Below are 18,301 nucleotides of genomic sequence, written 5' to 3' on the forward strand. Positions count from 1 at the left end.
ACATCTTTCTCCCATAGAGTGGCTAGTGGGTTCAAACTGCTGACCTTTCAGTTAGCAGCTGAGCGCTTAACCACTGAGCCACCAGGCCTTCTAAATAACATTTATTTACTGCTTCCTATATGCCAGGCTCAGCATTTTACACGCATTAGCTCATTTAATTCCTCATCACAATCCCAAAATGTCGGTGTCAGTATTATCATCCTCATTTTACAGACAAGGAAATTGAGGCTGAGAAAGAGAAGTTGGGTGACTTGTCCGAGATCTCACAGCTAAGAAGTGGTGGAGTTCATATTTGAACCCAAATCTATGTATAGCTGTGTCATGGATTGAATTGTTTCCCCCAAAATTATGTATACCAATTTGGCTAGGCCATGATTCCCAATACTGTGTGATTGTCCACCATTTTGTCATCTGATGTGATTTTCCTGTGTTGTAAATCCTATCTCTATGATGTTGATGAGATGGAATTACCAGCAGTTATGTTAATGAGGCAGGACTCAATCTACAAGATTGAACTGTGTTTTGAGCCAATCTCTTTTGAAATATAAAAGAGAGAAGTGAGCAGAGACACGGGGACCTCATACCACCAAGAAAGCAGTGCCGGGAGCAAAGCTCATCCTTTGGACCCAGGGTCCCTAAGCAGAGAAGCTCCTAGACTAGGGAAAGACTGATGACAAGGACCTTCCTCCAGACCCAACAGAGAGAGAAAGGCTTCCCCTGAAGCTGGTGCCCTGAATTCAGACTTCTAGCCTACTAGACTGTGAGAGAATAAACTTCTGATTGTCAAAGCCATCCACTTGTGGTATTTCCGTTATAGCAGCACTAGATGACTAAGACAAGCTGGCATGGATTGAATTGTATCACAGTGACGGAGGAGCACTATGGGCATTTAGTGAGTGAGAACCAGGAATAGTAGACACATCACTGTGTGTAAATCAGAAGACACAAATTAAGGACTGAAACACATTCTACATGACTTTCAAAAACCCATTCATTGTCATCTGAAATTAGACTGTTGTACAGATACATATAGAAGATTGTTGGTATAGTTTAATATATGCTGAGTTTTCTAGAAAAGCGAGTACAATGTAAATATAGGGAGGTTCATATTTTGTTCTGAGCTTTACAAGAAGTTGTTCACTGTTTAAGAAGTTGACGTATGAATGCTGTTCATGGTATTTAAGTGGCCGATACAACCTACACCTGTATCACAACAGTCTGCATTTGTCCCTGTTGCTTCTATGACAACTGTCCATACGGGTGCAGGCAACTGACAACACTGTACTTTGGGTGTGGTTGTGCTCACACATCTATACACTGAGATAGATATTATTCTATTATGTATTATTTTCCTTTAAACTTCTTGATTATATACGGTATATTATTTTTGATTACATGTGTAGATAGGTTATATAGTAACTATAATCTTCATATCAGAATAATAAAGGGTGTATTACAAAATATTTCTTATACAAAAGGGGGTACTGGATGTGATAGGAAAGTAAAACTATCCTGGTTGAATTATGCTTTTAGAGAAACCAAGTATTTAGCATCATGGGTTATAATAAAATTTAAAGAGATGAAAAACAGTATTGCTAGAACATAGAAATACTGTAAAAGAGGACACTATACATTACAGAATTACTATTTCTTTTAAAATCAAACCCTGTGTGCCTACTGGCCTGCTTGTGGCCAGCACCCAAAGTAACAAGAGATATTCTATCTAAAGGACAAAAAAAAAGTGAAGATGGACTTGGGCTCCTTTCCCCAGCCCACTGATTCTCAGATATTAATGTACATGCAAATAAACTGACATGCTTGATAAAAATAAAATTCCCAGGCCCCACCTCCAGAGATTCTGATTCAGTAGATCTGGGATGGGGCTCAGAAAGCTAAATTAGTAACAAGCATCCCCCTGAACTCTGATGCAGGTGATCTCTAGACCAGTGCTTCTCAAACTCTAATGTGCATACAAATCTCCCGGGGACCTCGTTACAGTGCAGATTCTGATTCAGTAGGTCTGGAGTAGGGCCTGGTATTCTGCATTTCTAACAAGTTCCTACATGATGCTGACGCTGCTGGTACATGGACACTTTTGTTCGTTTGGGGACAAAAAGATTCTTCTGCATGGAGTGGGCGGGTAGAGAATGCACCTTCAACATTCATGTCCCTGTCTCTGTAAAGATGACATGGGCATTACTATGACTGGATAGGGCTTTTACTGACATCTCGTCCTAATGATCAGCGAACTAAGTCTAGTGGAATGGAGTGCAACCTTGGGTCACCAAGGATGGTGGTGTGTTGGCTTCACCACAGAATATGGGAGTTTTCAGTCCTACCACACTAAGGGATTAGCCAGTACTAAAGCAACGATTCATCTGGTTCTTGGCTGCAACATGAACAACATAAGGAAAAAGTCCTAATTCAAACATTGCATCAATGACAGAGAGGCTGTGACATCTCCTTTTCACAGGAGAGAATCTATCTACATCCATGTATAATCTAGACAGTAATCCAGATATGGTCCTAACAGCATGAGGATGGAGGCCTCAGCTCAGATCCAAGTAGAAGACTATGGAGTTACTGCAAGGGGCTTTAGAATCCATGTCTATACACAAGGTTTTTATGTATATTTACTACTATTTTTCAAATGTATGTAGATATCATTAAGATAAATTTTGAAAAATCTTAAGTGTGAATAAATTCAGATTAGTATAGGACATTGTATATTTTCTCAATTAATGGATATTAAGATAATCACCTATCACTTGGGGTCTTCACAATAATTTAACATTAAAGAGAGGTCTTTATCTTCCAGAACATATGCTAGAAATGGCTTGACATAACCTGCCCCCCAGTATTTGAGAGAATAAATGATACATATACATGTATTTACAAGAAGCTATGCTCAACTTCTAAGCGACTGAATTTCTTCTTCAATAAATCAAAAAACAAAATGCTGCTGCAGAAATTAATCTCAGACATTTTAATAGATCTTATTCACTATGTGCAAGATTCTCTGAAGAAAGTAGATGGCTGCTAGCCAGGTGAACCTGAATGACACCAAAAACCAAGGGCTGCACAGGGCCACTAAATGTTGACTGTCTTGGTCAGCTTCACATCCTCCATTTCAGAAGACAGCCAGCGGTACGCGCGATGATGACGCAGCACCTCGATGGCCTTGGCTTCCAGGGGTGTTGCCTGAATGCCAAGGTCTTCTAAGCCAGGCAGGTGAGGCAATTTCATGTCTGTGAGGTGAACCTTTGAATAAACAAAGAACCACAGAGAATACTGAAAACTGGCCAAGAATAACGAATATTATCCTAACAAACATTTAAGCAGTTAACAAACATTTAAAAATTTAAAACTAACCTGAATCCTGTGGATTTGAATCTTAGAAATTGGGGTGCTGGCATATCTAAATTGGGTGATTTCAGACCTAAATTAAAAACTCCATTCTGAATTAAACTTAAGGTTTTCGTTTCTAATCTCCTTAAGAAACCATTCGGCCTTTTTGTCAAAGTTTCATTGCTTGAAAAACAGAAGGCAAGAGTCGGAATTTTTAACCTAGATAAAGAATTGCTCAGTGCCTGTTGTTTACACAGCTGGTACCAGAAAAGGTGACTTGGTCAGCTGGAGGTCAGAATATAGAACTGATACACTGAATAAAGTTAGAGACTATAAATAACTTTACAGCCAAGACAGGTATATATCAAGTCTTAATTCTACATCCTGACTCCCAAATTAAATCTTCACTCACTGGGATTTTTCCACTGTATTTCTGCTAGTTCTTTATAAATTTAAAACTACGTAGAGACTAAGTTTGTTAAACTAAGGAAGCAGATCGCAGCTATAAAAGCCTTACCTGTAAAACAAAGAGTGCAGAGATTTGAGCTTTAACTTATATAAATAAAAATTGCTATCTTAAGTGCTTTCAGGGAATTCACCCAGTGAATGCCTGGGCCCTAACTCATTCCCTCTTAGCCTCATGGGTGATGTTTACATTTCAAAAGGCTTCAGATTTAGAGCTGATTTAATCTTCACTCTTTCCTAACTAAACTGTCCATTTTACATTTCAAGGACTCCAGCTAGGTTTGACTCAGCCTGCAGTCCATCACTAAACCCCCACATCAAGAATGTTTATATGTCTAACATTAGAAATATTGCCTTAGTCAAACTGTATCAGGAAAAAGGGATTTGTTAGGCTAGAAACTGATGTTAAGAAAATTTGTAGTTTAACAACCCCTTGTAAATTTCCCCTTCCTTCCCCTGCACCCTCTGATGTAAAACCGTTTGCCCTTGTTTACTCTGGCTATTAAATACCCTGCTGTTCTCTTTGTAAGGGAGACAGTGCTGCAGTCTTTTTGAAAGCCACATTTCTCTATTTCATGAAATAAAATTATTCCTTCAATAAAATTTTTGTTTTAATTTCTATTGGATTGTCAGTCTAGTGCTTTCACTAGGACACCCCCATTACTGAGACTTAACTGCTTTCCAAGAATATGTGGCAGTTTTTGATTCCTGGGACTCCCTAAAAGTAGAACACAGAAACCCAAAACCAAACCAAACCCACTGCCATTGAATCGATTCTGTCTCATAGCAGCCCTATAGTACAGAGCAGAACTGTCCCATAAGGTTTCCAAGGCTGTAAACCTATACAGAAGCAGACCATCACATCCTTCTCCCACAGAGTAGCTGGCAGGCTTGAACCGCTGACCTCTTGGTTAGCAGCCAAGCACTTTAACCACTGCACCATCAGGGCTCTGTAGAACATACAAAGAGGGCTTAAAAAAGGAAAAGGCAAGGTCATCAAAGTTCAGATCAAAGGTGCCTGGCACTATCCATGAGCACAAGACACGGGCTCTAGACGAGCCATTCTACAGATCTAAACAGAAATAAGCCCCAAGGAGAGAAGCAGAAGTCATCAATTACATCTGCCAGAGGTGGCTTCACAGGAGGGTTCAGGAATTAAATAGAGGCTAAAGTAGAACTTCACTAGAAGAGGACATCATGTTTGGTAGAGGGTCAGCAAAAACAAAAGAAACCCTCTATGAGATGGATTAATTCGGTGGCTGCAACAATGGGCTCAAGTATACCAAAAATTGTGAGGCTGGCACAGGACTCGGCAATGTTTTATTCTGTTATACATAAGGCTGTCATGAGTTGGAGTCGACTTGACAGCAACTAACAACAACAACAAAGCAGAACTAGCCGATTCCCCAGTTCTCCCTTGTGCTTGTTCTGTGAACACAGATTTTTCTGCCTCAGTTTCTGTTGAAATATGAAGATAATATAGTACTTATTCACTGCCTATTAAAAGATAAACTGTTACCTTTTCATTCCAGCTATACTTAACCTGATTGACTAACACAGAGCTTACTATAGAGCTTAAAAACTAAATCCAAAAATCCAGGTCCCATATCATGCAAAAGTATACAAACAGAATCAATTTGCATATACAGCAGCATCAATCCCTCACCCTCCCCAACCGAGAGTCTGCAATTCTTTTAGTAGAGTGCTGTAAGGCAGTCTCCAAACTAAATTCAAAACCCATTAGCTTATTATATCAACATGTTCTCAATTACAAATGTATGAGGCACATTAGTGTAAAATAAACTGAGGCATTCTGACAATCGGTCCGTCTGCCAGATCTCTCACAAACATAGAAGGGACATCTTCAGAATGGTCTCAGGTTTCCACACAGACATTCAGAGGGGAGGATGACTGTGGCCCTCACATCTGATGCCTAAGGCCTATTTTCTCATCTTCTCTACACGTTAGCTTTTAGGTTACATTCAGAAGACAATTTGGCTGCTTCTTGCCAATATGAGGTCTACAGGTCTTCAAAGGTAGAAACAGTATAGTATTTTTATTTTACTTTGTATCTTCCATAGAAACACTTCTACATACAGTGGGCAAATGATCAATGAGGAAGACGAGTATGGAAGGCAGCAAGTAAGAAGGGAAGAGCCAGAGCTTTGGCGTTCAACACACTGTTCAGGAGAGTGGTTGAGAGAATAAGAATAGAAGCTTGGATTAGAGTGCATACAGTGGAGGCAATTATCCACCCTACTTTTGTTAGTTTCATATTTTCAATGTTATTATAATTAGAAGTTAAATAAAAAGGTAGGGACAGGGAGGACTACCAAGATTTGTCACATAGTTTGAGGACTGCCCCAATAGTACTTGGTGATGGTCTAGACCTGTGTTATCCACTACAGTAGCCACTAACCAAATGTGGCAATTTAAGTTAAATAAAATTAAAATTTTATTTCTACAGTAGTAAAAGCCACATTTCAGGTGCTCAACAGTCAGATGTTGCTAGTGGCAACATACTGGCTAGTGTTGGTTTGGATCCAGACTGGTTAAGGAAAAGAAAGAAATTGAGGGAGATTCCTAGATTTTTGGCCTGAGCAACAGAGTAAATTGAGATGAGAGAGACTAGGAGAGAAGCAGGTTTGAAGTTCTATTCATGGACATATTATGTTTCTGTCGATTCCAACTCATGGTGATCTTCTGTGTGCAGAGTAGAACTGTACTCCATAGGGTTTTTAAGACTGTGACCTTTTGGAAGCAGATCATCAGGACTTTCTTCTTCTGAGGTGCCTCTGATGAGTTCAAACTGCCAGTCTTTCAGTTAGTAGTCAAGCACTTAACTGTCTGCATCACCCAGGGACTCCTTCAGATGATTATATCCATTGCCATCCAGTCAGTTCTGACTCATAGCAACTCCATAGGACAGAGTACAACTACCGCATAGGGTTTCCAAGGCTGTAATCTTTACAGAAGCAGACTGCCACATCTTTCTCCTGCAGAGCAGTTGGTGGGTTCTAACCGCCGAACTTTTAGTTAGCAGCCGAGCACTTTAAGAGTCTGAAGCTCAGGCGGGCACAGGGGGGAATCAGGGCTAGAGATAAAACTGTGGCCATGAGCTTACAGACAGCAACTGGAGCAAGCATGGGCCTAGGGGAGGGTCATTTAGAAAATGCGTAAAGATAGAAAAGAGAAGGGCTGAGGACAGAGTCCTTAGGTACACGAACATTTAGAGATCGTGAGACTGAGAAGCATGGCCTAGTGACAGGAGGAAAAGCAAGAAAATGTAGAGTAGGCCAGAATCTAGATGGAAAGACAGGCTTTCAAGCAGGAGAGAACAGCCCCCTCTGACAAACGCCGTTCACAGATGGAGTAAACGAGGTCGGAGAACTGACTACTGAATTTGGCAGCATGGTGATCAGAGGTGGCCTTGAAGAGAGCGGTTTTAGGGGAGAGACACGAATAAAAGTCTGATTGGAATGGGTTAAAGAAAGAATGAGGGGAGAAGCCATCAGCAGCAGGTACAGACAACTCTTTGGAGGAGTTATAATGTAAAGGAACATAGATAAACAGAGCAGTAGCTAGATGGGGCATAGAATGAGAAGAAGATTTTTGCCTTTTTCAAAAATAAGGCAGCTATTAGGGTTTGCTTATATGCTGATAGGAACAGTCCAGCAGACAAAGAAAAATTGAGAAGACAATGGAGGAACAACCCTGGAGTAGGTTGAGAGTAGAGGCGACCCAGTGCACAAGTAGAGGAGCTGACCTCAGAGAGAAAAAACATCAGACAAGAGCATGAAAAAGAATCCAAGCATGCGAGCAAGCAAACACAAATGAATTCAATCTCATCCTTCTCCGCAGCTCTCTGCTTAGCATCCGCCCAAGCTGATGTGCACCACACTCCAACTCACCCGCTCCATTTTATCCCTTGTTGTCCAGGGCTCAAACGGACTTATCTCAAAGAGTCTTGCTATCAATCTGGAAAAAGGAATAAATAAGGAACATGTAAAAAGTGTCTCCATACCCAATATTTAAGCTAGCCAATAAGAACTATAGGAAGAAAGCCTCCAGTAGAAATGGGAATTTGCTGTCTTCTTCATTTTTACTTTTTTTAAGAAAATAACCAATCTTGGCACCTGTGAGGTTATTTCTGCTTATTAGTCCCTATTTCCTTTCAACCCAACCCAGCCTGACTGCTATAACATTCTCCCCACCAAAGAGACAATGAACCTTAAAGTAAAAAAATGAAACAAAACCAACAACGGCAAAACAAACAAAAGAGATCCAGTATTCAGTAAAGTCTGTGAAACTCTATTCTACCTTAAGCCCCGACATTCAAATATGCTGCTATTAATTAAGGACACGGGGCAAGCTGAGTGGTGTGCAAAATATAAAATTCAATCCCTGAGAGCAACGACCTCTAGGAACAAAAAGTAAGGAAAAGGCCAAGACCTATGACTCAAAGCAGGAAGAGAATATAAAACCCAGGACAAGAGGGGTGACCTATCTTGATCAATGCCCTCTCTTCTCTGCTAATGAAAACTGAGGGTTTTCCTTACGTGTCACCTGAATTACTGTCTTAAGTATCCTCAGGGCAGTGGGTTTTACATTAGTGTCTGAGGAATGCTAGGAATTCCTTGGGATCCCCACAGAGGAGTGAGTCAAGGAGACGGGGAAAGTGCTCTTAATATCACCCATCACTACAACCAGACCAGCTCCGCTTTTATCTGATTTACCCAGTGGGCCATTATGTAAAAATTCATTGAACACAGGGCTCCACAGTTTTTTAAAAGGCTGACAATCACCATTCCAACTGAGTGGTATAAATAAATGAAAAAGGAAGCTGAAGATTGGTCAGAATTTCTTTAGCAACATATAAAGCCTCAGATTCCAGACAACCTGTCCCAATGACAGAAAAAGGCAATTTATTGGGCTTACTATAGTTTAAACAAAAACCCTCCTTACAAACCTCCGACTCTATGCTCTGGTCCTACATTAACAGAGCCCTTCTGGCTTCTACTTTAGAGTCTTCAGTGGGCAATATGTGTTTGTATGCTGATGAAAATGATCCCATCTCTAACTCTCTGTTGTATGTACAACCATGAAAGTACCCCACTGCAATCCGGCTTACACCAGACTGAAACCACCATGGTCACCAATGACCTTATTACTAACTCCAGTGGATACTTTTTGGTCCTTTACCTTATTTGACTTTTCCGCAGCATTTTCATTTCACAATATTAACAGACTATCTACTGTGTGCCAGGCACTGTTCCAGGTACTGGAATACAGCTGTTAACAGAACAGCAATGCCCTCCTTTTCTCTCTTTTTAACTTTATTTTGTTGTTGTTGAGAATATACACAGCAAAATCAGATACCAATTCAACCGTTGCTACACGTACAATTCAGTGACACTGACTACCTTCCTCAAGTTGTACAACCATTCTCACTCCTTTTCTGAGTTGTTCCTCCTCCATTAACATAAACTCACTGCAACTCATTGCCCCCCTCAAGGTCCTATCCAATCTTTCAAGTTGCTGTCATCACTTTGATCCCATACAGATAGTTCTTAAAAGAGTACAATGCTCAAGGCAGACACTTTTTACCAGTTAAGCTAAAACTACTGTTTGGTTTTAAGAAGACTTCAGGGGATATTTTTGGTTTAAGTTTAAAAGATTTTTTCAGGGCAATAGTTTCAGGGGTTCATCCAGCCCCCTTGGCTCGAGAAAGTCTAGAGTCCACAAGAATTTGAAATTCTGTTCTGCATTTTCCCCCCTTTGATCAGGATTCTTCTACAGAATCTTTGATCAAAATGTCCAGTAATGGTAACACCCTCCTTCTTAAAACAGCCGTCCCTCCTTAAATCACTCCCTTCCCTTTGGTATCTAGACTCCCAAACTCTCTTCATTTTCCATGTCAATGCCTGACCACTCTTTTCCAGCCTCTTTGATAAGTTTCTCTTACTCTGCTGACCCTTTAAATGGCAGTATTCATCACGATTCTGTCCTCAGTCCTCCTCTCTCACTCACCCTATAAACACATCTACACCCCTGGCCTCAATTACCATCTGTGTGCTGATGACGTCCAAATCATTCTCTGCAGCCCAGACGTGCCTCCCTGAGCTCTAGACCAGGACCTCTACCCAGTGGACGTCTCCAATGTGTCACAGGTATACGAAACTCAACATCTTTAAAACATAACCCATCAGCTTCCCCAAAAACATTCTTTCTCCTTTGTGTACCCGCTATCTTTTTACTGAGTACAGAGATCAAGAGGATGACTTCTGGAGCCAAGCTGCCTTAGGTGAAATCCATGCTTATGAAGTAAGTAATATCTGGCAAGTTAACCTCTCTGAGCCTCAGTCTCCGCTCAATTTCAAAAGAACAATTCTAAGTTAACCTATCTGTAAAATAAAAATAATAATGGTACTTACACAGTTGATATGGTGAACAAATTGGACAATGCAGGTAAAGGGCCTGTAACAGTGGTTGCCACTGAGGAGGCACTCAATAAATGTTAGCTATTCTGACCTTGTCTCAATAAATTGTACCTTTAGGAGAAACGTGGGCACCATTCTTGGTTCCTCCCTCTCTCTCATTAATTCGATGGTGAAGTCCTCAACTCCAACACCTAAATATCTATCAATCCATTTTTCTCTATCCCTGGTGCCACCACCTTAGTTTAGGGCTGCTGCCATTTCTTGCTAGGAATTGGAATCAACACAACGGCACATAACAACACAATACATCCATTTCTTGCTTAGATTACTAAACACTAGCCCAACCGAAACCAAAAAACCAAACCCACTGCCGTCGAGTCGATTCTGACTCACAGCGACCCTATAGGACAAAGTAGAACTGCCCTGCAGGGTTTCCAAGGAGCAGCTGGTGGATTCAAACTGCCGACCTTTTGATTAGCAGCCGCAGCTCTTCACCACTGCGCCACCAGAGTTTACCCGTTGACCCGTTGCCATCAAGTTGATTCTGACAAAATCCAATCCATTTTTCACATTACTATAAAAATGGTTATTTCAAAATAATTCTGAGCAAGCTATTCTTCAACTTAAAACACATCAAAGGCTCCCTGCTGCTCTTGAAACAAATTCCAAACTGTTTTAACACGATTATCAGGTTCTTTAGGACCTGACCTCTGCAACCTACCCAGCACTAACTCTTGCTCACACTGTCTTCCCTCCTCTCCAGCCATACTCAATTACTTTTAGCTCCTACACACAAAGCTTATGCACTTGCTACTCCCTTTTTCTGGAATGTCATCACTTCCTCCATCCCCTTCACCTGGTTTTGCTCCTGTCTTGTTCAGGTTTTGGTTTAGTCCTCCTCAACTGAGCTTAATGCCCTGCCAATGGTCTCCTATTGCACCCTGAGCTTACCTCCGTTGTAGCATTTATCAACAAGGCAGACAGTTCAGCGGTCAAAAATGCAAGCTTTGGAGTGGAAGAAAAAACCTTAGTACAAATCCCGACTTTACAACCCTGAGGAAGTGACTTAACCCTTCTATGTCTTGCTTTTCTCATCTGTTAAATCTGAGTATCAGAGTACCTACTTCATAAAGTCACTATGAGAATTAAACGAGACTAAGTAAATAGCCTGAAAAACAGCACATGCTCAATAAATATCATCACACTGTATTTTTCTGATACACTCCGTTACACTGTACGCTTTTTGAGGGCTTATTGTAACATCTTGATTGCCTGGTACACTGCCTAAGACATAGTAGGCGTTCAATAAATATGTGCTGAATAAATGAACCAGCAAATGAACGCAGGAATGAACCGCCATATTGGTTTACAAACCAGTCTCTGGCAAATCTGATGTGAAAGTCCCCCTGACCAGAATACTCTTATATGACCTGTTAATTACGAGATTCTGAACCTTCAAAGAAAGAAGACAAGGCAACCACAAGATCAAATCTGAATCAGCCTGGCTCCTCTCCCCAACTACATGATCAGACTGGTTTAATAAAGAAGGGCCCCTTTCCCACCTCTGGGTAAATGGTATGAAACGAGGGAAAACCTGACTGCTTCTTTACACAATCTCCCAAGCAAGACCCTTCTCCAAATTACAACTCAGTGGGTTTTAAATAGAGAATTTGAAAAACTGCAGATTTAACCTCCTAAAGCATAGGACTGATTAAATCTCAAAATGCACATTGTTTCTCGTCTACACTACTACAGGGCATTAGGGAAAAGTGTATCAAGTTAGCTCTCTTCTAGAAGGTGCACAAAAGAAGCACTTCACTTACTTATAAGCAAAATGTGGCAAAGGGTACGGAAGGAAAGGTCTGTGAATCACAGCAAAGACATACTGCACCAGGTCGAAGAGGAGGTACCGATTCGGCCTACAAAAAGAAAATACATAACTCTTCAAATGATTGGCTCCTCACAAATTTTCTTTTTTAACAAAATAACATTTGAAACACATATGCACTGTAGTAAATACAGAAGAGCAAAAAGAAAAATCACCCATAATCCCACCAGCCAAAGATAAATAAACTTAATATGTACCCTTCCTATCCCCTTACAAATGCACATTTTTTTGTTTTCATAAATACAAGATTATACAATACATTCTATTCTGGTCTTTTTCATTTAGCATACAGCATAATCATCTTTATATGGCATTAAATATTCTATTGAATGTTTAATGATTGCACATATTCCATTGCCTGTAATCATAAATCATTTTACCAATATTAAATTTTTTTCTTTTATAAAAGAATGCTCTAACGGGCATTTTTGTAGAAAATATTTGTACCTATCCATGACTGTACACTTAGGATACACTTCTACACATGGCACTGGATCAGAGTGCATTTTGAAATTTTAAGACTTTTATTGAATACTTTCAAACTGCCTGTCAAAAACGTTATATCAATGTACACAAAATGCTGTTAGGCATATCCTTCACCAGAAATGAGCTTCATCATAAAAAATAAACAATTTTGCCAATCTGCTAAGTGAAAAAGGTACCTGAAGGTTTTAATTAGCATTTCTTTAACACTAGAGATTTTTTTTTTTCTTCTTTTTTTTTGCCATTTGTAGCTTCTTTCTTGCTTTCTTCCTGGGGTCCCTGTCTCCAACAATGACTGGTAAGAATTCTTTATATTTTAATAATATAATTGGAAATATCTTTTATTTTTTGTATGCTGCCTTTTAATGTTGCTTATGGTGTTTTGTGGCATTATACAAGTTTAACCATTTTATTTAATCAAATTATCGATTTCTATTCTTTTATGGTTTGGTTTTATATTTAGAGAATCCTTCTGCAGTCGCCAGTGATATAAAGTTCCACACATTTTTGTCTAATGCTTTTAAGGTTTTTTTTAAAAACTTATTTTTGCATATAAGTTAAAGATGTATATTTTTCCCAAATGGTTAGCCAATTGCCTCAACACCTTTTACTAAATAATCTACCCTTTCCGTGTAATTTGAAACGTCACCCATATCATATACTATATTTTTACATATATGTGGGTCCCCTTCAGGACCTTCTTTTCTATTCCATTGATCTGAATACTTTTGTATCTGTACAACATAGCTTTAATTAATCAATTATCATCACATTATAATGCATTTTAATATCTCTTCACCCATTTTCCTAATCATTTTGCCTGAGGAAGTCTGGGATAGCTGAGAGCTGAATAAAGGTAATTCAGTGAGAACATCATTCTGACATTTTTCATTTAAAAAATAAAAAAAAAAAACAAGAAAATGTCAGTTAAAGGAAATATCAGACAAAGCCCTTGAATGGCTTCCTTCAAATTCCAGAATGATTTGTTAAGGGTCATTGCAGAACATATAATACATGCTATGCCAAAGAACAACTTGTAATCTTTATAATGATGTGCAATATTGACGTCATGGGTAAACTAATTATATTTATCTTGGCTCTTCCACTGCTCTAAAGCACTTTGTGCTGCATTAACTACAACTCAAAGAAGACTAATTTAAGGGACCTTGCTGACAGATAAAGGTACACTGAAGCTTGTGTCCTCCTCAGCTTGGATTTCATGGTTCAGCATTATAAGCATACCTTTGCAAATATCCTCAGCAATACCTTGTCCTTCACCTTCCTCTCCACTATACTTGCCCAGCAAAACTCCCTGTAAAAACTGAAGTGTTTGCCTTCCATCCAGGCCAGTCTCACGACTTGCACTCTGTAACCAACCTCTCTCAACTATTGAAGGATTTTGCTCCTTTGTTTTTTCCCTTATCTCCTGAATATTCAACTGCTGCCTCTATCCTGGATTATTCTTATCAATCATAAACATGCTCCACTATCTCCCTAATCCAAGGCAGACCTACTTCAGCAGCATATTCACCTTCAACTACCATCCTCTTTATCCCTTTCCTCTGCTCCCTTTTGCAGCAAAACTTCTCGAAAGAGCTACCTACCCATTGTCTCCACTTTCTCTCCTGTGACTTAAATTTCAACCCAGTCTGCCCTTTGTCCCACTGCGCCAATGAAACTATTAATTAAGGTTACCACCAATATCCACGCTGCCACTCACTCAACCTCTCAACAGCATCCAACATAGTTGCCAACTTCCTCTTGAACCAGTCTACTCCCTCTGCTCTCCTGAGGACATCCCATCTCCTGGTTTTCTTTCCAATTCAATTCACTGACTGACCTTTCCTTTTCCTTCATTTATTTTACACTATTTTGCTTGATTGTTACTTGTGTGTTTTGCCACTATTCTATAAGCAACACAAAGGCAGAAAACTTGTCCATCCTATTCACTCTTGTGGTATAATCTGTTGTTGTTAGGTGCCACTGAGTCACTTCCAACTCATAGTGACCGTATGTACAACAGAACAAAACACTGCCCAGTCCTCCGCCATCCCCACAATCATTCTTATGCTCCAGCCCACTGTTGCAGCCACTTGTCGATCCATCTCATTAACGGTCTTCCTCTTTTTTTCTGACCCTATACTTTACCAAGCATGATGTCCTTCTCCAGAGACTGGTCCCTCCTGATAACATGTCCAAAGTATGTGAGACGAAGTCTCACCATCCTCGCTTCTCAGGGGCATTCTGGCTGTACACTTTCCAAGATAGATTTGCTCGTTCTTTTGGCAGTCCATGGTATATTAAACTTTCTTCATCAACACCATAACTCAAAGGCGTCAATTCTTCTTCAGTCTTCCTTATTCACTGTCCAGCTTTCACACACATGGCTTGGGTCAGGCACACTTTAGTGCTTAAAGTGACATCTTTGCTTTTTAACACTTTAAAGAAGTCTATTGCAGCAGATTTGCCCAATGTAATGGATTGTTTGATTTCTTGACAGCAGCTTCCATGGATGTTGACTGTGGATCCAAGTAAAATGAAATCCTTGACAACTTCAATCTTTTCTGTTTATCATGATGTTGCTTATTGGCATAATTTATATACTATAAAATTCACTCATCTTAAGTGTACAATTAAATGATTTTAAGTAAATTTACTGTTGTGTAACCATCACCATAATCTAGCTTTAGAATATTTTCCATCACCCCAATAAGATCCCTCACACCCATTTATAGTTAATCCTTGTTCCAACCTCAGCCTTAAGCAACCACAAATTTACTTTCTGTCTCTATAGATTTACCTTTATAGGTTCACATGTAAATGCAATCATACAATATGTGGTCTTTTGTGTTTGATTTCTTTCACTAACCATGTTTTTAAGGTTCATCTACGTTTTTACATGGGACAGGATGACATTCCTTTTTATTGCCGAATAGTATTCCACTGTATGGGTATAACACACTGTATTTATCCATTCATCAGCAATGGGCATTAGGATTGTTTCCAATTTGGGGACTGGAATACACGTTATTATGATAATGATGCTATGAACATTCATGTGTAAGTCTTTGTGCGGACATATGTCCTCTTGGGTAAATACTTAGGAGTGGAATTGCTGAGCTCTATGGTAAATTTGAGGAGCCCTGGTGGTGCAGTGGTTAAATGCTTGGCTGCTAACCAAAAGGTCGGCAGTTTGAACCCACCAGCCACTCTGCAGAAGATGTGGCAACCTGCTTCCATAAAGATTACAACCTTAGAAATCCCATGGGACAGTTCTATTGTGTCCTATAGGGTGGCTATGAGTCAGAATCTACCAAAGGCAAAAGGCTGGGTTTTTGATTTTATGGTAAACTTAGTTAACTTTTTAAGAAACTGCCAAACTGTTTTCTAAAGTGGTACCACTTTACATCTCCAATAGCAATGTATGAGAGTGCCTGTTTTTCCACATCCTTGCTAACATTTGTTACTGTCTGTAAATGCTAAGCATTTTTCATGTGTTTTCTACCAGTTACTAGTAGCTGTCGAGTTGACTCTAACTCATAGTGATCCCATGTGTGTCAGAGTAGAACTGTGCTCCACAGGGCTTGCAATCGCTGATTTTTTGGAAGTAGATTGCCAGGTCTTTCTTTTCAGTTGACAGATGAGCATGTTAATGGTTTGCATCACCCAGAGAACACGTGCTTTCCAGCTACTAGTATATTGTTTTTGGTAAAATGTCCTTTCAAATCTTTTGTCCATTTTTTAATTGAGTTGTTTTGTCTTCTGATTATTGAGTTTTTAGAGTTTTTTGTATATTCTGGATATAAGTTCTTTATCAGATATGTACACATATTCTCTCCCAATCTCCAGTTTGCCTTTTCACTTTCTTGATAGTCGTTTGAAGCATAAAAGTTTTTAATTTTGATTAAGTCCAATTTATCAATTTTTTTTTTTTATGAACTATGCTTTTGATGTTATGGCTAAAAAATTTTTGCCTAACCCAAGGTCTAGAAGATTTTCTCATATTTTCCTTCCAAAAGTTTTATAGTTTTAACTCTTACATTAAGGTCTCTGTTACATATTTTGAGTTAGTTTTTGTATATGGTGTGTGGTAAGGGCCTAAGTTCACCCTTTTGCAAGTAGATATCCAAACACTATTTGTTGAAAAAACTATCCTTTCCCCTAATGAAGTGTCAAAACCCAACTGATCATAAAGGTTAAGGGTTTATGTTTGGACTCTCAATTCTGTTTCACTGATCTATATGTCTATTTTTACATCAGTACCACACCATCTTAATAAATGTAGCTTTAGAATAAGTTCTGAAATAAGGAAGTTTAAATCCTCCAACTTTACTCTTCTTTTTCCCAATGGTTTTGGTCATTCTGGGTCTGCAAAGCACTAACACATAAATATAGAACCAATTTGTCAATTTATGAAAAAAAAAAAACCTCACTAGAAATTTAATAAAATTGTGTTGAATCTATAGATCAGTTTGGGGAGATTTGTTATCTTAATAATATTGACTTTTCCAATCCATGAACATTTATTTAGGTCTTCTTTAATTTCTCTCAGCAATGTTACATAATTTTCAGCGTACAGTTTCTGTACTTGTATTTTATTCTTTGTGAGGCTATTGTGAATAAAATTTCTTATTTCATTTTCAGATTGTTCATTGCTAACATATAGAAACTGATTTTTATATAATGACCTTGTATCTTGTGACCTTATTGCTTATTAGTTCTAATAGTATTTTGTGTCAACAAAATGAATTAATGAGAGAACGACAGACAGAACAGACCAACATCATATAACTAATAACTACAAAAAACCTAGGAGCAAAATTAAGGTCATCTGCCTCTGCTTTAGTCTCAAAGTGTCAGGGAAATAAGCAAAGCTTTTCCCTGGGGCTGAAGACACAAAAAGGGAAGAACAGGCATATCTATAATCTTACAAGGAAAAATGCCTATACTGCCATCTCCAGTCCCACTATTCCCATCACTGTGCCAAACAAGCATGACTTACTGGAGCCTGGCAAAGAGACTAGAATGGCTGGGCAAAGATAAAGAAGAAAATGGCCAATTTATTCCAAAGCCATTTCCACTGAGTAGTAAGCAAGCAAAGTTCATAAAGCCATTTGACTCATCTATTCCTTGAAATCCTAGTCGAAGTACCTTTTAACTAGACCCTAATGTCTTTTGAGCCTAGTGGTTTAGAGAACAAACATATTTATGACTAGTTTTCCTAGAATATGTAACTGATGGTATGCTAATGTACTGAAATGGGAACTCAGAGAGATATACATCTTGCTTCAGCTAGTTGACATGGAAAAACAATACACTTTTTTGCACTGAAAAACAAATTTACTAAACTAAATTAAATAACTACAGTAAAACACAATTCAATGATGTATGGATTATTAATTCTGGGACTATATACTACCAGCATATATGCTATATTCTATATACACTGCTTCCTGGCTTATAAAGTACCATTTTCTCTAGAAGCAAGTATTTTTTAGGAATTAGGCTACCACTTAATTGTTGAATCAGATCCTCACCTTTCATAGGACATCAGGTTTCATGAGCTTATTTCACAGAATAACAGGCTTCTAGATCAATTATTAAGGGAATTTGGTACCTCTCAGTTTGGCAGACTGAGTCGTAGTTTTTGACTTTCAGTTAATTCAACAAAAAGGTT

General features: G+C 38.9%; 1 protein-coding gene across 1 annotated transcript in view; it reads right to left on the reverse strand.

Annotated features, from left to right (window-relative positions):
- Window positions 1–750: 750 nt before the first annotated feature.
- Window positions 751–18,301, reverse strand: part of NDUFA9 (NADH:ubiquinone oxidoreductase subunit A9) — a 37,074-nt gene continuing 19,523 nt past the window's right edge. Inside the window, exons 8-10 of the mRNA XM_023735662.1 lie at window positions 12,077–12,193; window positions 7,725–7,791; window positions 751–3,261 (exon numbers count right to left, since the gene is read on the reverse strand). Of these exons, the coding sequence (XP_023591430.1) occupies window positions 3,091–3,261; window positions 7,725–7,791; window positions 12,077–12,193 (355 nt within the window). The 3' untranslated portion in view covers window positions 751–3,090. The remainder of the gene's footprint in view (window positions 3,262–7,724; window positions 7,792–12,076; window positions 12,194–18,301) is intronic.

This window comes from Trichechus manatus, unplaced genomic scaffold (genome assembly GCF_000243295.1).
Source record: "Trichechus manatus latirostris isolate Lorelei unplaced genomic scaffold, TriManLat1.0 scaffold00081, whole genome shotgun sequence".
Lineage (NCBI taxonomy): Eukaryota > Metazoa > Chordata > Mammalia > Sirenia > Trichechidae > Trichechus > Trichechus manatus.